The sequence below is a fragment of the Piliocolobus tephrosceles genome, chromosome 11 (genome assembly GCF_002776525.5).
Source record: "Piliocolobus tephrosceles isolate RC106 chromosome 11, ASM277652v3, whole genome shotgun sequence".
NCBI lineage: Eukaryota > Metazoa > Chordata > Mammalia > Primates > Cercopithecidae > Piliocolobus > Piliocolobus tephrosceles.
Window position 1 is genome coordinate 26,372,940 of NC_045444.1, and position 27,896 is coordinate 26,400,835.

Below are 27,896 nucleotides of genomic sequence, written 5' to 3' on the forward strand. Positions count from 1 at the left end.
GCAGATAGCACTCTCAATTGGTATGTCCAATAAATTCTGCTTGCTTGATGGTCATCACCTATCTTCAGAAATAGCAGTCTCCTTGGTTTCCTATTTTTCCCCTATTCTTCTCTGCTTTGGTCGACATACCCCAAATCCTTCAGATGAAAATCCCTTTCTTAGCGTTCAAAATCATTCTGGAAAATTTTTCCTAAGAAAAGTATGTGAAGCTAAAGATTTTCATGGAAGAGACTAATGTATGAAAGTAGAGCACATTTTTTTTTGGGGGGGGGGGTTGCTTTTGTTGTTGTTGTTTTAAGAAAGAGAATTCTGCTAATGTCATGCATTATGAAGCAAAAAGTAAGAAAGGACTAGCAGATGTGGGGCTGTACTGCCTGCCATCTCTAATCCAGTTGCCACTTGGGCAGTGTGACAAGTCTACCTAGGTAAACCATCTGTTATTTCTCTCACTCCATTTCACTGCACACAATTTGGACAAGCAAAAACAAAAATGCAGAATGCTTAGAGCCAAACAATGTAGTGCTTTTGGATGTGGAATTCTTTTGTTGATGTAGTCCATTTGAAGGCCCCTAGTTCATTCAGATTCTGGGCTTAACTATACATTGTATATATTTTGCCAGGATATATTTTCTTATTCTTGTATTTTTTTAGTCAAGAACAGGATAAGACCTCTTTGAAGAGCTGACAAATTAAGACTCCTAAGGCAGGTTTGTTAATGCTTTCAAAGCTCATTATGCACCTATGTTAAAGGCATTTCTCCCACAGTAGTATGCAACATTTTCCTTTGTTATTAGAAGCAAGAATAGAAACCTTCTATTGTTGAATTGAGGAGCTAGTATGAAAAAGAGCACATTATGTATTCAAAACCTGGCACAAATTCATTAGTGTGACTTACCTTGCTGTGCTTCTTTATCATATACTTTCATATGAACTACCCCAGATGTTTTATTCCGTAGGATGGTGGGGTTTCTTCCGTCTCTTTTGCTGCAGGTTCCCAGCTGAGCTAAGTTTTGGTCTGCCCACCACAGTTTCTTATCTAGTAAAAGAAAAAATATTATTTAAAGGAAAGTATAATTTTCTTATTAAATAATAATAAATAGTTACTAAACTATAATACTTTCTGATTTGTTTTATTTCCAAACTCTGTTTCTAAGGGTAACAGTAAAATCACTGTTACATTAAAAAATGCAGCTCATAGTGACGTTTTATTGTTCAAACTTTCCTTCCCCTCTACAGTTAGATTCTTCAATTTAACTTTTCTTTTTCTTAGAAAAGAATATATAATATTCTTATACTTTACATAATATGTAAGTATAAAAATATAAACAAAAACATATTTCAAATTCATATAAAATCAGCTTTTATTATTTACATACTTAAACATGATCATGTAGTTTTGTACTATACGTATTTGTAAATAAATGGCAAAATCTAACAAAATTGCTAAACAATTATAAAATATACATTGTTCTCCAACCTTCTATTTATTAAAACTGTGTAAGTTTATATTTTTATGTTATTATTTTATTTATTTATTTATTTATTTTATATATATTTTTTGAGATGGAGTGTCGCTGTGTCGCCCAGGCTGGAGAGGAGTGGCGTGATTTCGGCTCACTGCAAGCTCCGCCTTGCGGGTTCACGCCATTCTCCTGCCTCAACCTCCCCAGTAGCTGGGACTACAGGCGCCCGCCACCGTGCCCAGCTAATTTTTTGTATTTTTAGTAGAGATGGGGTTTCACTGTGTTAGCCAGGATGGTCTCAATCTCCTGACTTTGTGATCCACCCGCCTCGGCCTCCCAAAGTGCTGGGATTACAGGCCTGAGCCACTGTGCCGGGCCAAAAGTGTGTAAGCTTTTAATCATTTGTGCTCTCCGTTACTGGTCTCTTCACAATTGTTAACCTTCTCTATTTCTCCTAGTGACCCTTTCTCCAAAACTGTATTAATTTATAGTTACCACCTACTGAATGCTCATTTGATATCAGAGAATCTACAATGTGCCAAGACTAAAAAAACAAAAAATAAAATAGAGCTCTCCCCCTCATATTGTATCATTTCAAATTGTGAAAGCAAAAGTGTAAGGAAACTATTATCGTTCCATTTTATAAAGAATCTGAGACTCTATGAAGATTAAGTAACTTAATCAAAGTTACATATTTGGTCTCCCTATCTGCAAAACTTGTGTTCTTTCCAAGACTCCATGAGAACATTAAAAACATTTAAGGCAATGCAGGAATTTAAAATGAAGTTATAATGTAAAAGGATTTGAATGATTTAGACTTATCAATAAGAAAAGAATTAATGGCCACAAATTGAGACCACCAATCAATTTCTACCTAGAAGTTGAAATAAGGTTATTTAACTCTATTTGAGCAATGAAATAAAGATATTTTTATATGTAATACCACCTCCATCTCCTTAGCTCTTTGCCCTTAGTTCACAGAGGGCTGATAGCTGATAAAATGTCTCAAATAAGTAGCCACAGCTCTTTAGTATGATATTCAGTGAAGAGATTTTGAATATTAAAGCTGGTGCCATGCAACAGAGTTCTCTTCATTCTGGCATTCGCGGGAATCAAATCCTGACCCCCAGGTCCCTCCTAAAATAAACCTGCAAGTTATTGTGTCCAATGCCTTGCAGAGCTCCTCTCAAGAAAGATACCAAGTGAAAAGACTTCTACTCTCATAAAGGTAAAAGACATCCACGAAACATACACAGTCCTTCTTTGTTAAATTTAACATCATAGGAAATCAAGGCTCTCCAGCTCAATGAGAAAAACTAGCACAATGAAAAATAAACACTAAGATAAACATAGGTGCACAAATAATAATTTGGAAAAAATCTTAAATTTTTAAATTATCTAATATTTAATTAACGTACGCAAGAGATTCTAGTACATACGCCACTCAAGAAGATAAAAGATGCCGTAAAAAATGAGCAATTACAAAAGAAGAGTCTTTAGAGATTAAAAAATCTACTAAAAAGTATTTTTCAATAGAATCATCAGAAAATATGGTGGAGGCAACCTTCCAAAATATAGAGAAAAAAGACCAAAGAAACCTCAGAAAATAATAGGAAGGAAAAAAAATAGAATATTTGTTTTAAAAACCCAGTAGCCAGTAGCATTAAACTGTACTAGGAATCACTAAATTCACTATTGCCATACACTCACAGGGGAAAAAAAAAAAAAAAAAAAAATGCCAGTTTTACTTAAAAGTTACCTTAATTGATCAATAAAAAGTATTAATTTTATTAAAGCTAGGACATGACATTTGAATATTGTGTCATAAAATGAAAAGTGCATAAGGCCCTTCTGCTGCATACCAACATACAATTGCCTGGAGGGAATGTCTTATGAGATTGCTTGAGCTGCAAAAATAATTAGCTACTTTTTTCATAGAACATCATTTTATCTTTGAAGAATGACTGACAGACTATGGCTATTCAGAGTTAAATATTGAAAAGATGTTTACTCAAAAATGAATGAAATATAAAAAAGTATCATATAAGAAAACTGAGATAATTTATTTTCAATGATAAAATTAAAGCTTTCAAATGAAGATTAGAGTGTTGGGAAACTTCTATCAATACCATAAGTTTGACAGTTTCCTAATACCTAAAAATTTTTCTAATGAGATTTCTGGCAATATTCATGAATGTATTTTTTTTTTTTTTGATATGGTATAATGAAATATGTCTACACTAGGAAGATATACATAACTGAAGGAAGCAATGTTTTTCAAATGAACAACACAAGCAAAGCCAAAATCATGCATAGTAAATGATTAATTTGTAGTGAAAATTAGGCCAATAAATTATATATGAGAGGAAATAAAAATTTAAAGATACGCTCTTTGCTATTCACCTTTAAGAAACTAACATTTGTTGAGTTTTGGTGTAGTTTTAAAAGAAGAATGTTCACGATCATCTGAAAAAGCTTTTAAAATAATCCTCTCTATTCTAATGGCATATATATGAACCCACACAACATCTCCTGAAGCAGATATGAAAATTCAGCTATATTATATTAAGATATTCAGAAAATTTGCAAAATGTAGACCATTGCCACTCTCCTAATTGTTTTAAGAAAATATAACTATTAACATTAAAAATATAACATACAAATCTTAATGTTTATTTTGTAATGTTTAAGTGAATTTGTAATAAATATATTTTTAAATTTTATCAGGTTTAATATCTAATATCGTTATGTATAACCCAAATCTAAAAAACTCTTAGGGATCTCAATAATTTTTAAGACTATAAAATGGTCCTGCAACCCAAAAGTTTGAGGATGACAGTTTCAAGTGATTCACCAGCAAAGAGAATAGAAAAAATGAATATATGCATGTAACATTTCAGAACACTGTGCTTAAAAAAAAAAAAAAAATCTTTTTTAAAAGTTTGGAGATAAGAAAAAGGTAAGTCACTTACAAAGGACTACCCAGTCCTTCTTTGTTAACTACCATACTAGACTTCTCTTCACCATTGCTAGAAACAAGAAAACATTGAAGTAATGCCTGGGAAATTCTTAGGGGAAATTACAATCTAGGTAGAACTGTATAGTAAACTATTAATTAAGCGTAAGAAGTGTGGCTGGGCACAGTGGCTCACGCCTGTAATCCCAGCACTTTGGGAGGCCAAAGCGGGTGGATCACAAGGTCAGGAGTTCGAGTCCAGCCTGACCAACATGGTGAAATCCCGTCTCTACTAAAAATACAGAAATTATTCAGGCGTGGTTATGTACGCCTATAATCCCAGCTACTCAGGAGACTGAGTCAGGAGAATCACTTGAACCCAGGAGTCAGAGGTTGCAGTGAGCCAAGATCGTGCCACTGTACTCCAGCCCGGGTGACAGAGCGAGACTCTATCTCAAAAAAAAAAAAAAAAAAAAAAAAGTGTGTGTGTGTGTCTGTCTCTCTCTGAGTGTGTGTGTATACGTGTGTGTAGCAGTGCAGAGGGAAGATAAATATCACAAATTTACCACCCATGAACTCTTTCTTAAACAGAAACTGAAAGTTAAGCTGGAACAAAATGAGAAAATAAGTCAAGATAATGAGAAGGAATCTAAAAAACAGGAAACTTAACAAAGCCAGATGGCAAAGGAAAGCCCCAGAATAAATGCTACGAGGCAAACATAAAAAGCTGTCTATATTGGATCATGAGAATAGAAGACTCTGGGAGTAGGAACTCTAGCAAAAGAGAAAGAAAAAAAGGAAGGAAGAAGAAAGAAAGAAATCAAAACAGAAAGGGAGGAAAGAAGGCAAGAAAGTAGTACAACTACAACTAATAATAGACAACTGTAAGAGATTTGTTCCTGAGAAGCAGGAGTGGGGATAGAAAGATTAGAGTAGGACACATTGCTATTGATAATTGATAAGAATTTCCTCTGCAATATTTTTTCTGTTATTATGCGTATATTATTTCAGAAATAAAATTTATAAACATATTAAAGCATAAATTATGGACAAAATTAAAAATTAACAAGAGGAATTTACCTGAAATGCAGAATTCAGGGCCTACTGGGCTGGCTGTCTAACTAAAGAAAAAGGCCATGGTTAAAGTCCAAATCAAAATGTGTTCCATTTCTATCTCCTAGGCCAAAGCCCCTCACCATGGGGACATGGGTGATTGAGTGAGGCTAAAACGATAACACTGAAACACAGGGGTGTTTTTATTTGGACCACCCCTAACTGAATGTTAGGGAAATGAAGACGTTCGCTCCTTACTCACCCACTCGGACCCAATGAGTCTGGAGCAGAAACTACACACATTAAAGCTATGGGGGTAGATGATTCTCCAAGATGTTTCTCTCTGCAAATCATCACATTCAGTCAGCTAAGTAATTTATCATGGGCTTTGGTTATATTCATTTAAAACTGAACATTTGAACACATCTCTATGGCAAGATAATAAAAAAAAAATTGTTTCTGATTGCATTATTTTTATTGTTACAGGAGACTAGAAACAAGACTTTAAAAAAATCTCTCTTCCTTGACCACTAGAAGGTAGCCGAACTGTGGCAGACACTGTGTTGTTTACCTTACCTTTTGGCCCTGGAGAAAACTAATTTCCACAGGCAACATGTAAAATGCCAGACTCACCCTTTTTTGGCTCCCTAGGCAGTAGAGATGTCTATGAAACCCAGTTCTGGATCATAGTTTTGGGTGGGTGGGGCTTCTAAGAGTAGCACAAAACCACCCTCTGTTCACACATAAAGTTTCTGAGCATGATCAGTTGGATTCTGATGGCATGGTACAGGGTCGGTAAATAAATGGGTAAAGGAGCAGACTACAAAGAACCACGGCCTTGAAGACCATGACCAAAGAAGCTTGTGCTCATCAAGGACCATTAGGACTCAGACAACAGGCATCTCAAGAATGACCAGTGTCAATCTAAGACCCCAATTGTCCTGGAAAAATTATTCTAGGTTGTTACAATCATCTAAAACTTATCTTTCATAAGGCATAATTCTTGCTTAAGATTTTTCAAAGCCTCCTCATTATATACAGCTTCAAATTTTAAATTCTCTATCAGATTTTTAAAGCCCTACAAATCAAATTTATTCCACCTACTGAGACTCCTTTCCAATTCCAGTCTTACCATCTTACAATATTTATTAATCCATTGATTCAATTAATGTTGAGCATCTACTATTTGTGAAGTATGATTCCAGATGATGGAAAAATGACAGGAGACAAGAGTAATAAGATCTCTGACATTGTAGACCTAATATTCTAGTAACAGAGACAGACATACATAAATAACCAAAGAGAAAAAAGTGAAGACTGCTATTAGTGCTTGAAAGAAATAGGCATCGTTCAATTCTTACTTATGATGGTTTCCATACATGTATCTGCACATAACTCCACTATATCCACCTTTTGGTGCACGAGTATAACCGCATCCTAAGTATTTCACACTAGCATAGCCCACACTGATGCATCCTTCTCCATCATTCTAAGGCTCCTCTACAGACAGATTCACATTATTTTATATTTAATGGTTGCTTTTCCTTATTGTTTCACTTCTACTAATTTTGACTCCTTATCCAGGGATGAAACCTCTTGAGAACAAGGATCCTGTCTTATAATTCTTTATATTCTTCACAGTGTTTTGCATTCTTTTGAACTTTATTTTTGACTGCATAATTATTACTTGGAATCACATTTGTTCATCTCACATTTTTTGTTGTTATTGTTTCACACTGTTATTGACATGAAGATGTTACAATCTTCAGAAATTATTGAAATTCAAACACTGCTTGCTTAAGCTGTACAGAAGCAAGAAGCTAGTATAGGGTACGGGTTAAGCTGTGTATAAGTAATAATGAGTAAATCTACTTCATGGTTAGGGGCTAAATTGTAACTCCCACCCAAAATTTATATACTGAATTCTTAAGTCCCAGGACTTCAGACTGAGACTGTATTCAGAGAGAGAGTCTTCAAAGAAGTATTTAATAATTAAGTTTAAATGAGACCCCATTAGGATGGACCTTAATCCAATGTGACTGGTTTTCTTATAGGAAGAGGACATTGGGACACAGATATGCACTGAGGAAAGGCCACGTGAAACCACAGGGAGAAGACAGTCATCTACAAATAAGGAGAGTGACAGAAGAATCCAGCCCTACCAATACCTTGATCTCAGACCTCTCTCCTCCAGAACTACTAGAAAATCAACTTCTGTTTTCTGTGGAAATTTGTTATAGCAGTCCTAGCAAAATAATACATTCACTAACAGGGATATTAAAGGAATTAATGAAATATTTTAATATTCATATGTTAAATATGTTAATATTAATAATTAACATAAATATAAATTGACCCTACCATACAGTCTCCAAAATCTTCTCCAAAAGAGAGAGAAAGAAAAGAAGGAAAATGATATTTACCAAGCACTTACTAAGTTCCAGGCCCTTTGCAAGTCTCTAAATTCAGTAAATACAATTGTCTTATTTCATTGTCATAAAAGCAATATGATGTGTTCACACACACTCTGTTAAAAATAAGCAAATGGAAAAGTGAAAGGTGGCCTTCCTGAAGGCCACACAGTGAGAGCGTGGTGTTAACTCCCAGTCGGCATTACTTCAATTTCAATGCTCTTTCCACTACATTGCCCTCCCTATTCGTAAAATCGTCTTCCATTGAACCTAATTAACACTATACTACTCAGTGCAAACATAACTTGATTAATATAAATTGAATTAAAGTTTCAACTCAAATTAAAGGCAGTTGCAATACATATTTCAATTGTATTTTGGAATTATAATTATTAAATTTTGATAATGCTTTACCTCTTAAGATGTATCATTAAAATAACTTAGCTTTGAAATATTCAGAATATGCATTTTTACTGCCCTATGCCAGAATTGTTGAGATCCATGATTTAAAATTAGATTTTTCTCAAAAATCAGCCCTTCATGTTTAAAATAGAAAATATGCCTAGTTACATTTGAATTCCAGATAAATGAAGAATAATTTATTAAGATATACCAAAAACAAAATCTGTTATTTATTTGGAATTAAATTTTAACTGGGTGTCTTGTATTTTATCTGGCCAATTTTATCTCTTCTCTCTCCTGGCAAACCAAAATTTATAAGAAAACAATGAAAAATTCATAAGGCTACACAGACGAAGAATAGGAGCGAAGACCATGGCAATAAAAACAGAAGTGAATTGAAAGTAAATTATAATTGGTCATGATTTAATCGATAAAATTAAAGTCTAGACCTGCAATAGGAGGTCAGAGCAGAAGCTCAGGCTAGATTAGAAATTGTGGGCCTTAAAATGTCTAAAAATAGGGAGATAGATGCAATTGAAAATAGGAGGATCACTTCAGTCTATTAAAAAAGTGGTTAGAACCCAGACTACACTGCCAAGGGAGTGCCTTTCCTCAAGCCTGGTGAAAGATTAGAAATTCACCCAAAAGGATTACCGAAAAGGACACTGAGAAGAAGGACTAAGGGATAATCTACCTTAGAAGTTCTCAAAGTTCAGCCTGAATTAGAATTACCTGGAGCACTACTTAAATCATAGATTGGTGGGCCCCACCGCAGACTATATGATTCAGTAGTTCAAGGGTGGGGCCCAAAATTTTGCATTTATGAAAAGTTCTCAGGTGACGCAGATGTGCTGCTGGCCGGGTGGGTCTTCACCTGAGACAAACATTAGCATTAGCTGGAAGACCTTTCTAAAAATGTCTGGGTGCCACCCCTAGAGATTGTCACTGAATTGTTTTGGCCTATGTCATGAACATGAGACTTTTACAAATTTCCCACTATCATGTGCAAATAGGGTTAAGAACCACAGACCTAACCGGTAAATTAGACCTCAGACCCCTACCTCAACTACTGGAGAGGCTGACATCCAGGTTTCTATGCCCCACATGAGATATTAAAAGGTTTCCCTGTTGGGGGAATATGTCTAGACCGACGTTCTGAGGAAAGAGATAATTGGAGCATTCTGCTTCCTCACACACACACACACAAGGCTCAGTGCAGCTATTTTTAAAGATGTTTGTCATTACATAAGGTCTGCTGCTTGAACTCAGAATTTCTGATGATCTTTAAAAAGATGAAGATACAGCCCAGAAACACCAGACAATTAAAGAATGACTACATCATGAGCAAGAAATCAAATTAAATAAACAGAAAAAAAAAAAAAACCTCAGAAGAAACAGAAGCAGCTGCAAAAATAGAAAACAACAGAGAATAAAATGAAAACAAATAAATATCCTCAGAGAAATTACAGAAATGATATACATGAAGCAAGAGGAGATTATAATGAAGAAAGGGTTAAAAAAAATTTGAACTGTGAGAAATTAAAAGGAGTACAGGTGAATTTAAAATATTGATAGAAAGTTTAAAGTTGAAAAAAATCATCAAAGAAATATTCTTTAAGGAAGGAAATAAACAGAAAACGAAAGTTCACCCTCTAAGTGATATGACCTTAAGAGACTATTGTAAAACAAATAAAATAAACATTTAAAAATAATCTGACATTATTTTTCAGAATTGAAAGACATCAGGTTTTAGATTGAAAGTGACAAATAAGTTCCCAGCAAAACAGACACATGTTGTCATGGAATGCCGGAATAAAGGAAAAAAAAAATTCTACAAGTTTCTAGAGTGAAAGAGTAATGATCAAAAAACATAATAGTATAGTAGCACTGGACTTGTCAACTGTGACTTATTATTGAGAAGACGAGAATGTCTGAAAAGATTTGATACCAAATTATTTCCAATCTGGATTTCCATACTCAGTTACTGAAATGTAAACATAAAAGACATCATTGTCTTGATAAATTTGCTTCACAAGCACCTTTCTCAGAAAGCTGCTGGAAGCTGTACTTCACTAAATCAAAGGAGTAAACTGGAAAAGAGTATATGATACATAGGAAATTGAGAGAGAGGCAAAAGAGAACCTTTCAGCATGACAATGATTAGAGACCGAAGCAGGACAGCAGCAAATCTAGAGCGCAAGCTGCCACGTGGAAGCAGGAAATCAGAGAACTTCAAGAAAAATACAAGTTGAGGGGTCAGCCATATCTTGAGATTCCATAGTATCTATGGATCTATTGTAGATAGTCAAATAATATCTACAACTTTTAAAAAATCAATATATTTTTTAGAATATCAAAATCAGTATCACCAATATCAAAAGACACCCTGGGAATTTGGGAAGGGTGGGGAGTGTTCTCACTTGCGACTGCACTAACTATCCCCTATGTCACCCCAACAGCTCCCAAATCTCAATGTTATCCCTAAATATCCTCCTCATTTATTTAACTGTAGAGTAGGCATTTCTACCTAAATACAACAAAGTCATCTCAACTTTACATTACCAAAATAAAATTTAATTTATTTTTCCCAATCCTAAGTCTTTCCCAGAAGACTTTTCTCAGCGAATGGTACCCACTCAGTCACCACAGGCGAGGCCAGACAGTCATCGTTTATTCCCTCCCCACCTCCATTGCTTCTCCTAGACCCTGATCTAAACTGCCCACTTAACTATTTGTCCTCATTGTCTCAGGACAGCATTACTTCCTCATCATCCCCATAGAAACTGATTAGCTCAGGGTCTCAACACGTCTCATTCTCCTGACTGCCATTGCTGAGGGAACACTGGAGCCATTATTCTAAAATGCAAATGTGAGCATAGCCCTCTGCTGCTTAAAACTCTCCAATGGCTTCCCCCTGCCAAAGGCATGGCACAAAGGCCATCCATGATTAGCTGCCTGCTTAATTTTCCATCTCCAGATCTGTGACTGCCCAAAGTGCTCTGTGTTCCAGGAATATTGAATTGCAGTCAACTTTCAACTTTCCAGGGATAGATTAACCACGTTATGGCAAAACATGGAAGAAAATAACCAAAAGGCAGCATATTTATAAGGGAAAATAATTAAAACTATTGTGAACGAGAGAGATATCTACATATCAGAGTGAATTTATTATTTATAATTATGTAGGAGCCATTACATTTTTACACTGTACCTACTACAAATCAGGAACGCCCCTCCACCTGGACAATCAGAGGTGGATATGTTTGCTTACAGCAGTCTGTTAGTCTATTAGCTTCTCTTCTGTGTGGGAGCAGCTCTCCGCAGTTTGTCTGAAGCTCTGTGCAAAAATCTCTTTCTTGTGGCAGTGGCAGAATAGAAGTCTCTTTTCCATGCCTTTTCTCAAGACTTTTTTCTTTTCTTTTTTTTTCTTAAGCGGATAATTTGGAGGACAATGAAGGTAAGATGGAGAGCATTGAAGAACAAAGCCCAGAATTTGCTTTCAAGCCTTTGTGGCCTTGAACTGACAGATATGGCCCTAAACTCTTTCCATGCATTGTTATATTGACAGACTTTCCTCATGGAGAGCTGAGGGGGCAGTCTGGGGTTACACAGAGAAAAACTGGAGAATGGCAGGTAATTTAATTTCCCAGTTGTGATGGCTTGACTGTTGCCAGGGAACTAATATTTGTGCAATGTGAAGGGGAGAATGACAGTGAGAGCAAGGAGTTAGCTGACAAACACAAGGCAGCTCTGAATGACTGCTTGCTGGGATATTTAGAAAATAAAATGTAGAGTTCATTCAATGAAAACCGATGTTACCTAAAATTATTTTCATTTGAAAAAGGGAGAAGAGGAAGAGTAGGATGGGGAAGAAGAAGGAAATAACTACTCAGCTAACACAGTAAACTATTTAAACATTTTAATTTAATACATTTGTATTAAATATCCATCTTAAATCACAAATGGGGATTAAGTGGGTCTGAACCACATTTTATCCGTGCTTGCCTCCTATTTTCCACTACCAGGTAATGGGTTAATATAGAGTTGATAGTATTTCTAGTTGCCAAAAGGATAAATCTGAAACATCTCTGTGCCATTTTGTGCTGGCCTCAATTTACTTCTTCCATCTGGAATCTTTCCCTCCAATGCTATTCCTTCCACTCACTTCTACTCCCATTATCTGAATAATGGAGACATATTTCCAGATTCATTATTTGGAAAGTTTACTAATCTCCAAGAGGTAGAAGGATCCACCTGATCCCTTATGGGTTTGTGGTCTATGTATAATTATATAACAGCATTCATAGTCTTATAGGACTTTATTTATTTACATGTCTATCTTCTTGGTTAAAACATAAGATTTTTTTTTTTGAGACAGGTTCTCATTCTGTCGTTCAGGCCAGAGTGAAGTAGACTGTAGCCTCCACCTCCTGAGATCAGGCAGTTCTCCTAGCTCAGCCTCCTGAATAGCGAGGATTACAGGCACGCACCACCATGCCCAGATAATTTATTTTTTTGTGTGGGGTCAGGGTCTCATTATATTGCTCAGGCTTGTTTTGAACTCATGGCCTCAAGTGATCTTCCTGCCTTGGCCTTCCAAAAAGCTGCGATTACAAGTGTGGAGCCACCAACCTTGACCTAAAACATAAGATTCTTCAGGGCAGGAGATAGGCCTTTATTAATTCTTTTATCTTCCATTCGCAGTCCAAAACCAGGCACACAGGTGATTTTCAAGGTTGGTTGAAAGTTACATTAGGTAAGGTAATGCAGTTTGGAAGCACACAAACCTGGTGTGAAAACTGGCTGTGACACTTACTCTCTGGATGATCTTAAGTTACCTGGATTTTAGTACTAGTCCCCTGATACGTAAAATGAGAAACATTCCACCACATTAATTCAATATGTAAATTATTTAGCCAAATGGTTCAAATGGTAAGGACAATAATTGGTAGCTATATGGAATAAACAAATGAATGAGTCAACAACAAAAAAAGAAAACTTACATATGACTATACTGATTCTGCTACATAAATAACTCAGAAAAATATTTCCACCCACTATCAATGAGAATGTGTGTGGAATTATTTATCAGAATCATGGATGGATTTGCACAACTTTTCTATAATTTTACACTACTTCTCTTGTGTCTAGAGACATAAATTTTCATGGAGGCTGGTTGAGATTAATAGTGTAATTACTGTTGGTGGCAAAAAAAAAAAAAATAATATAAATTAACGATAGTAACAACTTACAAGGTCTTATGGCCATCCTTGTAATGCAGTGGTCTCCAGTTTTACACAAAATGATATTAGAGTAGGGGAAACAAAATATTAGAACCTCTTTATTTGTATAACAACTGAGTTAAGAATGTTAAAAAATTAATCTTTATTTGACATTTACATATGCTCAGTTTAGGAAAGTAATGAATTATTTGCCTCTTTGCTAAGAGGGCTCTGCTTAAGCAAAGTCTAACGAGGGTTAGATTAGGTGATAACCCTCCCTGTTAAAGACTTTATTGCATCCCCACAAAATGTGTATGCTGAAGCTCTATCCTCAATGTGACTATATTTGGAGATGGAGTCTTAAAAGAGATAATTAAGTTGAATGAGGTCATATGGGTGGATCCTAATCCAACAGGAAAGATATCCTTCTAAGAAAAAGAGACCATAGGGATGTGCACACAGAAAAGACTGTGAGGACACAGCAAAAAGGTGCCCATCTGCTAGCCATGGAGATCTCAGAAGAAACCAAACCTACCAACACCTTGATTTTGGCTTTCTAAGCCTCCAGAGCTGTGAAAAATAATGTCTATTGTTTAAGATATTCAGGCTGTGGTATTCTGTTATGGCAGCCCTAGTAGAGTAATATACTCCCCCATATCAACTTACTTATTCAGGGCAGGATAAAGTACTGTAGAAAATATTAACAAGAGTCTGAGACATTTTTGAGGTCCAGTCTGAGAAGCAAAATGGGAGCCACTGAGAGAAAATTCACCCTACATTGAAGCAGGAGTGTGAATAGTCCCTTAACAATATAATCCAATTACCTACCTCCAAATTACTTACCTGGGTCTTGGTGTCTTCCATTGCCCCTGCTACTGCACTAGTTCAAGCTATCATAGTCTCCCCCATGAACGCCTAAAGTTCTCCCCTACAGTACAATTGGCACACAATGCTGAGTACTCCTTTTAACATCTAAACTAGGTTCTATAACTCCTCTGTTTAACCCTTCAACTGGCACTGAAAGTGAAGCACTAAGGTTTTACTACAGTGTGTACGTTGTTCAGGACCTTTCTCCCTTGACCCTCCTCTTTTCTGAATGAAGCTCCTGTCACTCTAGCTACACCAGCTGGGACATGCCAAGCACGATCTAGCTTTAAGGACTTTTCATTTGCTATTTTATCTGCTTGGTAAGCTCTTCCTTAGAAATTTTCACAAGGCTGATCTTTCTTGTCATCCAGGTCTATGCTCAAATAGCACCTTCTCAGAAAAAGTCTTTGGGAAGCTATCTTATTTTATTTCACACTGTTTTTCTCTATCTGACATTTTTGTATATATTTGCGCATTTACTATCTACCCCAACTAAATGCAACCTCCATGAAGGCGGGGATTTGAGTGGCCTTTTTCACCTTTATTTTCAGCTCCCTGCAAAGGTATAACATAGATATATATAATCATGAATTACTGCTCAATATTCTGGTGGAAATTCTCGTCTGGAAAAAATTGAGACTAATACTGAATACACCCCATATTTAGTTACTCTGGTGCCCAGGGCATGCTTTGGGCAAAAATAGCTATGTGTAAATGAGAGAGAGAGAGAAATAATCGGAAAGCTGACCATCTAGAATTATTATCTGCTAGAGCCTGGGCAGCTGTTTCATGGATTTTTCTCTTTAGTTTCATTTTGATATCCTTAAGTAAGTGTGACACTGGAGAACAGAACTTCCTCACTTTTTCCTCAAGTACCAATAGCGCTTTGAGCTGCTGACACTGAGTTTCAGCAGTAAACACAGAGCAACCTTGTACTGCTCCTTCTGTGTCAGCCTTGGTAAATGGGAACATTCTGAGGTTGGGTTCAAGTCTTCTCCTAAGTAATGAGGCCTATATGGAAGAGGGAGCACCTGAAGGTCAGGGATTAACATTTCCTTCAGGATGTAGCCTTGGTTTCCTCTTGGAGATTGTAAACAATGGGAAGATCAATTTTAATTCAAAGTAAGCAATTTTAATCACCCTGCAAAATATCTGAGGCAAGTTGTCTTAAGAAAAGATTGGGCCAAAGCAATGGCTCACACCTGTAATCCCAGCACTTTGGGAGGCCAAGGCAGGAGGATCACTTGATCCCAGAAGTTTGAGACGAGCCTAGGCAAAATAGCAAGACCCTGTCTCTACAAAAATTTTTTAAAATTAGCTGGGCTTGGCCAAACACGGTGGTTCATGCATGTAATCCCAGCACTTTGGGAGGCCAAGGCGGGCAGATCCTTAGGTCAAGAGATTGAGACCATCCTGGCCAACATGGTGAAACCCTGTCTCTACTAAAAATACAAAAATTAGCTGGGCATGGTGGCGCATGCCTGTAGTCCCAGTTACTCGGAAGGCTGAGGCAGGAGAATTGTTTGAACCCAGGAGGCAGAAGTTGTAGTGAGCCGAGATCGCACCACTGCACTCCAGCCTGGTGACAGATTGAGACTCCGTCTAAAAACAAACAAACAAACAAACAGCTGGACTTGGTGGTGTACCCCCGTAATCTAAGCTACTCAGGAGACTGAGGTGAGAGAATCACCTGAGCCCAGTGTGTCGAGGTTGCAGTGAGCCATGATCTCGCCACTGTACTCTAGCCTGGGTGACAGAGTGAGACCCTATCTCTAAATAAATTAAAAATTTAAATTAAATTAAATTAAAAAGAGAAGATTGGACTTTCCGGCATTCTAGACAGGTTGTGACTTGGAATCAAAGTAATATGAATATTAATAAATATGATGCTTTGTCCTGATAGAATGGCAATCTCTGCACTCTCTGGTTACAACACTTCTTTAAGTTCAACCAAGTGCTATGTCTATATCTTTTAGTAATTTTTTAATAACTTCTAACCATTTCCAAAGGGGGCAGAAGGAGCCATAATAGACAATGAGTCCGCCAGAGCCAACTATTCATAAATTTTTACTGCTAAGTTTCTGAGAGCTGCCTTGTACCAGATTGCCTTGTATCAGACCTTCCAGGTATGTCTCTATGAACATAGCCATTGAAGGTAATCAGGATATGCCTCCCAAAATATGCCACTTTGGTAAAAGAATTATTTTGAGCTGAAGGCAATTGAGAATCAACAAATGCAGGAAGAATTTTCTGCCTTCCTTTTTTCTACCTGAAAGTAGGGTGTAAATTTCCCTTTCTGAAGATGGCGTAAATTTCCCTTTCTGAAGATGGCATAAATTTCCCTTGTGTAGGTGTTCTCTCTCCCATACCAGGAAAAGGAGAATGACTCATTCCCTCACAGTAGGCACTGAGATGAGCATGCATAAACAAACTTTCCTAAAACAAACCTTATCTTCCATTAATTCCCCCCATATATTTCCTGCTCGCTTTCCCACAATGGTCATCCTTTGACACCCAAACCCCCTTTCCTTTGCTAAAATGATATTTAAGCCACAAGTCTCACTACTTCTTTGATATTTCCTTCTCAAAGGATATTTGATATTTCTGTGAATTCTGTACACATAAAATATTAATAAATATCATATGCCTTTTCTCCTGTCAATCTATCCTTTGTTAGTTTAATTCATAGCCCACCAGACATTGAACCTAAGAGGATAGAGGATAAGTTTTTCCTCCCTGACATCATTCTGTAATTTCCCATCTTAGATTTTTGTTGACAATCTTGTTTTATCTTCGGGTCATATGTATTTTTACACAAGACACTTTTGCTCATTATTTGAGATAACCAGAATAAGACATTCTGCTCCTGGTAACTAAATTCCATATATAATCGTGTCTAGAAAATATTAACCTCAGTAGACCTTGTTCTAAATATGCCTTCATTATTGTGTTCAGGTTTTGGTTTTCAGTTTTTGGAGGAATCCAAAAAATGGAAAACCGTCTTAGAAGATGGCCGTCATGATGGAAAAGGTTCTGAAAATCATTAACACTCTGAATTTAAAAAGAAATAAAAAGGAAAAAGAACCAGATGTTTCTCTAGATATTTCAAGTCTAACCAGGTATTTCAAGTGGAGAGAGAGTAAGGAAGAATAGGACTGCTTTCATTAAATGACAGAATATTTATAGTAACCCAGAGAGCAAAAGAGGATTCATGTAAAGCCTTAAAAATGTGTAAAATATTTGACCTAGAAATGCTACATCTATCATTGTGTCCAAGCTCTGAAAACACCTAGTTATGTGAAAGGTAGTTACAATATCTATAATTTCCAAAATAAAGGAAAATTAATGTGTATGTATAGGTAATTATTTAAATAAAATATCTATAAGTATACAGTATAGTATTATGTAGACATTAAAATGATAGTATAGAAACATTCACTGACCTGAAAACCAATGATAGTAACAAATTAAAAGTGAAAGGTAGTTTATATATATTTTTTAAATGATATAAATTTTAGTCATTTTAAGTAAGGCTTTTAACTTTTTTATTGTAGAATTATAATTCTACAATAAAAGTTTCTGATATCTTTAAATGTTAGTATTTTGCCATTTTCTATAATTTACTATATTAGCATTAATGTTATGTAACTTCAACTTTGATTTTGATTAATCTAAATCCTTTTACAGTGTGCTTCTTAAAAAACTTTTTAAATATCAGATGAGAATATACAAACTAGCACTTTACTCTGGCTTGAGCACACTATACATTATTGCAATATTTTAAAAACTACTTCAAATGGCTTCTCTTATCTTAGATAATTTACTCTTCTGTCGTTATTATTAAAATATGAGCATGTTGCTGTCACTACTACCCAACTCCTGACACTCCCAAATAAATAATACTGTAAAATTTACTGACTAGAAATATCTGTGTGGGTATAAATATAAATATATTACCAAGAAAAATGTACGAATATTGTCACAAATGAATGATCTTTAGTGTTCTCATTTGCCATGTCCCTATCTTTCACAAATAATTTGATATGATATATTCACTTAAAAAGAAAAATACACAAATCCTCCACATTATAGCTTATTTCATGGGAAAAATTTGCCTATTTCAATAATCATTTACCAAAATATTATGTCATTGCAACTCAGTACTTTAAATTGGACAGTATATCGTATGCTAGCTAGGAGCGTACTCTTGAATCAGAAAATGAAAATAAAACTGTAGTTTATAAAATGAGTATCATCCTATAATCTTTTATTTTATAGTTTATTTCACCATGAATGTTATGTTTTACATGTAAATCATTAAATAAACAAAAACATACCTGGCCTTTTTAAAAAAAACTCAAGAACATTATGTTATCAATATATTGAACCCTTATGCTTATACCTCGCAATCTACTAGATTTGTTCTCAGTATGTTAGAAATAAATCACAATATAAGGTTTCTGAATAGGAAACATAATTCTGAATTTGCAGATACATACAGTTCTCATTATATTTGGAATTTAAAGATAGTCATCTTATTGATTTAAAAACTGTTTTAAAGATACAGCACTAAATTATTTGGAAATGTCATTTTAGTTATATGGATAATCACAATATATTGAATTTCCAAGAAAAGGAAAATAATTTAAATGTGAATATATAGGTAATTACTTAGCTAAAATATCAGACAGGCATAGAGTGAAATACACCAAGTGTTCTTCAACTTTCACTAGCTCTCCCATAAACAGAATTCTTCATAAAACATCTTGATAGTAAAATAGTAAAATATAATGAGAAAAAATATATGAAATGCCAATATTCAATTTGCATAGAAATGACTTGGAGGCATATTAGCTATTAAAACAAACAAACAAACAAACAAACAAACATATATTTCAAGGGAGCTGTCCAGATGAATTTCCAAAGCATAGAATATGGTTAAATAACGTTGAAATTTTACACACATGGTATTTGTTATAGCCACTTCTTCTTTTTTTTTTTTTTTTTTTGAGACAGAGTTTTGCTCTTGTTGCCCAGGCTGGAGTGCAATGGCACAATCTCGGCTCACCACAACCTCTGCCTCCCGGGCTCAAGCGATTCTCCTGCCTCAGCCTCCCAAGTAGCTGGGATTACAGGCATGCGCTACTATGCTCGGCTAATTTTGTATTTTTAGTAGAGACGCGGTTTCTCCATGTTGGTCAGGCTGGTCTCGAACTCCTGACCTCAGGTGATCCGCCCGCATGGGCCTCCCAAAGTGCTGGGATTACAGGCATGAGCCACCACGCCTAGCCGGCCACTTTCTATAACTATGGAGCTTTTATGTAGTCTACTGTCCATCTAATGGAACTATAAGAAATAGTTTTCAATTTTTAAAAGTCTTAAATATTTCTCAATTAAAGACAGTACTAGAGATACGTCCTTAAGAGAACAAATGTTTTTGTTTTTGTTTTTGTTTTAATCTAATTTCATAGAAGTCCTCACCAAGCCACAAGTATTATTTGTCTTACTATTACACTAACTAAAGAGTCTTCTTGTAAAGGTTTCAGGTCACCTACCTGTCTTTCTAAATCTCATCACATAGCTTTAGACAATGCACTTATCTCTATGGTAAGATAACAGAATCTTTTTTTCCTCTCATCTCTAATCTTATTAGAGTCAACTCAGCACAAAATAATCTCATCATTGGCTTTCTGAGTACTGTTCATTTTTGATATATCTATATAAAAATAACATAGAACAAAAACACCCACAATTAAAAACCTTAAAGCATACTACTTTTAAAATGTGCACATAGTTATGAGCTCTTCTTTTACCCTAGACTATTCAAAATATTTCTTGAATGGCTATAGTTTAAATATGGAAAAATATTAATCAGAATTAAGTTAATACAGATGTCTATTTCAAATTTGTAATGTTTAATACTTTTCTTACACCAGATCAGATAATGCTGATATTGATTATGAAAAGAGAGAAAAATAAGACTAAACACAATGGTATTCAGGCATTCATTATTTTTAAAATATATCTAAATCTAGGTATATATAGCCCCCAAAATTCCTGTAACTAGAGGTCATCTAAATCTAGATTGGGCTGAATAAAATTGCTGAGTAAAAAGGGCTTTGATCTGATTAAGTTCAGTTTAAGAGAATAAAACTGGCCAGATCATGATATAATTCCAAGACAGCCACTACATTCCAACATGAGATCATACCTGGAGTATATGAGCAGACTTCAGGAATACTCTCTTGAGTTATCTTGATTTATTCTTATACTCTAATTACAATGCTGCTGTGATTGTATTAACTCAAAGACCTTTTATAAATCTAAAACACTCTTATTTGCCACTCTAAACATTTTACTACTTCTTTTTTAAATAAAGAAGGGACATGGGGGCAATATGTAACAATTATGTCCCTGCTCTATACCTATCTATCTATGTACATACGTACATTTTCAAATCCGTTCATTTTTAAATAATATAAATAGTGAACGATGTAGTTTTCCCTGAAAATGATTCCAGATAAAGTTAAAATTTAGCAGTTTACAAAGAAGAAACAATCACTATTTAATGCTTTTAAGTATGAAATAGTTGATATGGTTTAATTATTCCATTTATGTTAATAAGACCATTTTCTGATCACCAATTATAATCTGGTTACAACAACAGTAGTATGACATACTTTAAAATTGTTGTATTTATCCATTGTGCTAAGTAATTAGCTTTAAGAAGAGCAATCTGTTGGAACATAGCATTTTAAGGTGACAAAAATTGCTGGACGAGTATCACATAGAGTCCTTTGGAGATTTCGCATAGTACTTTTCATGTAAATTTTGATGGGCAATTACTTTCATTAATGGTGGTTTGAGTACTTAGAGAAGACAACTATGTACTGTACTTAGTGCTGGGCAAATTGCCTGGATATACTTCATATATTGCTGTTACTTTAATGAATAGTGTTATGGCAATTAGAAGACTGATGGCTTAGAACATTTAGGTAGATGTATTTGAAGTTCCTTGAACTAAGTGACATTGCTCAGTGCGCACTGCAAAGTAACCTATCTCTTTGAAAAGTATGATTTGAAAGCAGAATCACTCAAATTATTTAGCATAATTATAGTGCATTTAAAATAACCTGGATTGTATATATCAAATTACAGATGAAAGTGCAATACAAGTGTAACAATTAAATCTCTAGATCTTTCACTGAAAAGTGATTGTAAACACAATATTTAAGTAAATAGAATACCATTAAATCTTTTAAAATGATATGTTGCTTGCCGTGCTTCTATTTATTTGTATTATCTTAAGTAGGACATTCTCACAAAAGTCAGGTATACATATGATAATAATTATACGAATACCTAATATAATTGTACTGATCATTCATTTATCTAAGAAAATTAATGTTTTAATCTCTGAGGCAGCAGCTGGGATTATTTTTCTAAATTGTTTTAAAGATTTAATTAAGAGAACTATTCTCAAGCATTATATCCATATTCCACAAATGCTTTCTACTGAGTAATATTTCATAAATACATGATCTCAGAAAACTGGCGTCTAGAGATAATTCTTTCCCATCAAACCCAATCTTCTTTTAAAGAAAGTTACCAATTTCTCTACATCTAGATAATTTTAACTGCTATAATTCCATAAACATAGAAATAATTCAAGCTTTAATTTTAGAATATTTGAAATTGAAACAACAAACTTCTTCAAAGTTAAGTTTGTTCTAAGTAATTATAGTTATTTTCTTCATATGACTGGTTTATGGTTTATTATTTCTATAAACATTAACTATAACAACTTGAAATAATCATATTTACTAGAAATTTCTCTTATTAAAATGCATAATCATAAAAATGCATAATCATTAATAGTAACATTGGGTATAATAAATTGGAAATAAAGCAAAACACATGAAGTAGAACTAATTCCTTCATCATTAATAATCTTATGCACATGAAAGAAACAAGCTTTCAATCAATAGTGTTATAGATTACTATCTTTGCTAATTGTAAATATATGCATAAATCAACTATATAATCTATTTTTTGTTCAATGTAAGTATATGCATAAATTAACTATGTAATCTATTTCAGTATAATACTTTAATAGCAGCAGTGAAACCACATGAAACATCAGATATTTTTTAACTAGAATAAAAGTTATGTAGAGAGGGAAATAAGTTCTATGCCTAAGGCATAGGAAAAAAAATAAGCCTCTCCTTCTAAAGGCAAGGGTGTTTAAAAATATGGCCAAATAGTCAATAGTTGCATTTCCTGTTTTCCCTTCCTTAAGTGTTCTTCCCGCAGGTACCTGAATGACTCACTCCAGACCTTCCTTCAGAGTTTTGCTCAACTGTCATGTCTCAGTGAGAACTGCCATATCTACTCTACTTAAAATTCTAATTTTTCAGACTCCTTCCTCCTAACCCAACTCTGCACTCCCTAATCATATGTCCTATTTGAATTTTCTCCATTAGTATCTTTTACCACCTGATAAACTTGATTTGTTTATTTGTTTATATGCTATTTTCCTCCACTGGGAATATAAGCTACCTAAGAACAGGGAATTGTTATTTGTTTTATGCTCTGCTGTTTTCCTAGAACCTAAATAGTGACAGGCTCATGATAATCACTTGATAAATTGTTGAATCAGTAAGTAAATCAAAATTAGAGCAAATGAATAACTTATCAGTATTATAACAGTATATAAGTATAAAAATGAAGAAAATTCTGATTCTTCATTAAATTACATTTAAAAGAAAAATATAAACAGAAAAGAAGCATATTCTCTTCTTACCTTTATCTTCCCGCTTTACAATAAAATTTTATACCATCAGGTTTTATAAACACCAAATGCTCTCTTTCATTTATTTTTTAAGAATTTCTTTGTTAACCAAAATTTGTAATGATGGGCCCAGAGTCACAGCATCAGGTTTCATAGAGGTAATTGGCTATGAAGGTTAGAAGGGGTATTTTTTGTACAGTGCAGGTTTCTCAACGCCAGCACTATTGACATGTTAGCCCAAATAGTTCCTTGTTACGGGGGCTGTCCTGTCCTGTGCCTTGTAGGATATTTACCAGCATCATATTGTCAAGTTGCTAGATAACAGTAGCAACCCCCTTTACCCTGCACAGTTAGTATTGTTTACAATGTCTTCAGACATTGCCAAATGTCTCCTGGTTAGCAAAATCTCCTGGAGCTGAGCATCACTGGTGGAATGGGAAGAGCTCTGGCTTTGGAGATAGACAGACTTATGTTAGAGACCCAGTTTTGACAGTGATCAATCCAGTTTACAGAGGTAATACTACAGTCACATTATCTCCACAACATGGTTACTGTTTCTATTAGCACTAACGTGTATAAGTTATCCAGAACAAAGTAGATGCTCTGTAAATTAGAGTTATTAATATAAATAGTGCATCACAGTGGTTAAAAAATATATAATTAATTTACACATATAAAAATTTGTATTTTTTTTTAAATAAACACATACAAATGATAAAAGTTGGAGCAGTCTACACAGGCTTTTTAAACATATTTGCAATTAAAATACATTTTCAAGGTAATGCAAATTAATATACAGTTTTATTTCTGCTATGAACTGAATTATGTCCACCTTCCCATTCCAAGTCACATGTTCAAGTCCTAAGGAGATGGGGCCTTTGGAAGGTAAGTGGTTTTAGATGAGGTCGTGAGGACGAGGCCTTCATGATGGGATTAGCAGAGAAACTAGAACGCTTGCTTTCCTTCTTCTTGATGTGTAAGGACACATCAAGAAGACTACAAAGCAGGAAGAGAGCCCTCACCAGGAACCAAATTCACCTGCACCTTGGCTTTGGACTTTCCAGCCTCCAGAGCTCTGAAAAAATACATTTTTGTTGTGTAATCTACCCAGTTTATTGTACTTTGTTATGGCAGCCCCAGCTGTCTAACACAACCTCATTTTAAATTTTTGCCTAATATTTCACTATTACAGATATTCTATGATTCATTTGGCTAGTCCTTTATAATGAAGATATAGATTTTACTTTTGCAATTACAAATACCACTGCAAAGGACAATGTTTGCATATATCTCAGTGCATATATAATTTAGTATATCTATAGGACAGATTCGTAGAAGAAACACAGGCTTTCAAATCTAAACATCATGGATTAAAAAGTTTGCTGCACTATTTATTAACTATATGTAACTGAGCAGTTAATTTAGGCTAGCTGAGCCTCAGCTGACATTTCTAGAATAAGCAATGTTAAGGGTACATTTCTTAGGGGATTGCTGCAAGAATTACAGGAGTATAGATTTGTAAATTAAATACTACAATGTTTTTTAAAAAATTTAGACTAACAATTATTACTATTAAAAAGAATATTACTATTAAAGAGAATGTTGCTAGGCCTGGCTGTGAGACTACCTTTAAGAATCCAATACTCTCTATAAAGTGTTTTTTTGTTTTGGAACTCTTTTACTTTTGGTGTGAGTTTAATTTTTTTTTTTTCTTCCATTAAGCTGTTTACTTTCTATGATAACAGACACAATCCAATATATTCCTTCTTTCCTTGCATTTCTATATACATATGTACACGTAATAGGTGCCAGAAAGGATGGGTTATGTTTTATACATCTTTCCTCTTTTTCATTATCTCCCCATTTCAATTCAAATCCTAATATCTTAACTTTTTTATTTTAATATGTTTCAATAAATACTTAAATTCTATAATATATTTATGGCCACAGTCATTTTACATAAACATTTGTCTGCTTGTGCTGAAAATACATTTTGGTCACAGTGGAGGGTGTTTGTGTGTGTGGTCATTATTCTATTTATTCATATATTTTACTATTATTATTTAAATTTACTACATATAAAGTGCCTTGCTGTGTGTTATGAGTGAAACATATGAATAAAATGTGGTCCCAAATTATGGAGAAATGAGACACGTCCGTACATGATTATTTTGGGAGACAAAAATACTCCACTGCATTAGGAAAACACGAATGTGTTCAGAGAAGAGAAAGATCGCCAATCACACTGGGGTAAGCAGACATAGTCTTGAAAAATGGATGATGTTTCACTCATTATGGTAGCTGATGAACAGGGAATGCACTCAAGGAACAACAAGGCAAAGACAAATAGGTAGGGCATAATTACATAAAGAAGAAACAGTTTACCCGTATGTAGCGCACATGACTGAAGTAGGGATAGAGGAGAACAAAATGAGAGGAAGGGTTACAGGAGCAAGGCTCTTCTTTATGGTAAAATAGTACTTGACTTGAGTCACAATCCCAGAGCATTCATCTTACAGGACAGGGTTTTAACAAATCTTACTATTTTTTTTTTTTTTGGTCTATACTGTGGGATTAATAATGCTAATAATGCTTTGGATTTTAACAAAATCCAAATAATAATGCTGTGATAACAAGATTTAGTAAATGAAAATGAAAGAAAACGAGCATTTCTGAGTAACACTCATTTATTTCAGCCTCTGAAATTGGCTAAGTAGGTAACGCCACAGCAGGTCCTAACATACCATATTTTGAAAGTTTGGAGATTGGAGATACAGAGAATGAAGGTAGGAGGCGACTGTTGTAGCTCAGACAAGAAGTTCCTAACCAGAAGGTGAAAGTAAAATAGATGACAACAACAGTAATAAAACAAGGGAAAAAACTGGTCCAGTTCCCTCTAAGCTTAAGGCAAATGCCTGGGAGAAACCATAGAACCACTATAGAGAAAAGATAATCAGGAGAGGAGCTGCTTTAGAAGTGAGAATTCAGTTTCATTCTATTCAACAAGCAATTTTCCAGTGGTAGTCAATAGAGGGTTTCCATTCCCTTGGGGTAAGTAAGGAAATCTGTAAGGTCATTTTTGGCTATCAAAATCACTAGGGACTATTACTGATATTTAGTGAGGAAGGAGTCAAGGAGGATAAATATCCTATAAAACACTGAAAATAAAAATTGTCCTATTTCCTATGTGACCATTGAATACCCCAGTGGACATTTATATTGATGAAAAATCTTGTTTAAAGGTATCTGAACCCAGAATGTAACTCTATTTTACATCTAAAGACAAAGAAGTTTCTATATGGTTTTAAGAGATACTAAATTTTCCATGAATATAATTGTTCTTTATATTGTCCAAAATGTTACCAAAAATTGTTCACCACTTCAGAAAAAATCAAGCCATCAACATCAATTCCACTTGTTATTTTAGAGCTAAGAGCACAGCATACCTGCATCAGTCTGCATTTTTAGCTATTTCACTTCTAGTGATGCTTTATATGAGAAAAAGCAGTTATTTCTTCAGATATAGTGTGCCCAAAGCATTTGTAAATTGAATTGATTTTTTTATTTTAAATGACTTTGCTGTTATTTCTCATTTTGTTACAGTCAGGGAATTACATTTTATTTGTTATTTAAAAAAGGGAGGAATTGACCAGAGCCAATCCTATAAATTCAAGACTATTTAAAGAAACCCTCAAAGGTGCAATTTTCAACTAGTCACTTTTTTAGCAGAATGGAAAGAGAGGTACATATGTGAATTCTTAATGAAGTAGATTCAATCTAGTCAAGCTGTCCTTATGAAGGACCATTCCTGACTCTTATATTCATGAGCTTACAAACACCTTTCTCTCTCCTCTAGGTCTCTTCCCATTCTAGCCTTCATCCAGGGCCTTTTCAATCCTACATTCCTCATGAAGTCCCCTTCTGAAGACATTTGGAAGTCTTACTTAAATTTTTGTACAATGATTTGCATGGATCAGTTTTATATATATCAATCTGTTTTCCCCATCCATCAGCATTTCTAACACCATGATATTAACTTACAACTCTCTTCTGTCCTTCATAATACGTAAGCACATAAGCCCTGACTAAATGTGGTCAGTATTGGTCCTATTGAAACTTTTTTTCCTTTTTTTTGAGATGGAGTCTCCCTCTGTCTCCCAGGCTGGAGTGCAGTAGCATGATCTCAGCTCATTGCAACCTCTGCCTCCCAGGTTCAAGCGATTCTCCTGCCTCAGACTACTGAGTAGCTGGGACTACAGGCACATGCCAGTATCCCTGGCAATTTTTTATTTTTAGTAGAGACGGGGTTTCACTGTGTTAACCAGAATGGTCTCCATCTCCTAATCTTGTTATCCACCCGCCTTGGACTCCCAAAGTGCTGGGATTACAGGCGTGAGTCACTGTACCTGGCTGGAACATTTATTTTAGACAAAATATAATGCAAAACCCATCACAGTAACCCCCAGTCCTCAAAACATTACCATAAACACAGACCTGCACTGATTGCCGTATTAGGGGCATTTCTGTAACATTTACAGGTTTCTGTAGATCATAGTTTACAAATTGTAGAAGTAAAGGACATTTCAGAATCTAATTGACTCAAATTACTTTCAGAAAATAAAAATACAGAAATTGAAAGTTTGTTTTCTCTCATAAAGGAAATAAATAAACCCCTCTCTCCTCCGAAAGAAAGAAAGAAAGAAAGAAAGAAAGAAAGAAAGAAAGAAAGAA

At 34.8% G+C, this 27,896-nt stretch overlaps 1 protein-coding gene across 1 annotated transcript in view; it reads right to left on the minus strand.

Moving 5' to 3' along the window:
* The window catches only part of LRP1B (LDL receptor related protein 1B), a 1,636,277-nt gene that overhangs the window by 547,057 nt on the left and 1,061,324 nt on the right, over nt 1–27,896 (minus strand). The window contains exon 33 of the mRNA XM_026453105.1: nt 896–1,036. Within this exon, the coding sequence (XP_026308890.1) occupies nt 896–1,036 (141 nt within the window). The remainder of the gene's footprint in view (nt 1–895; nt 1,037–27,896) is intronic.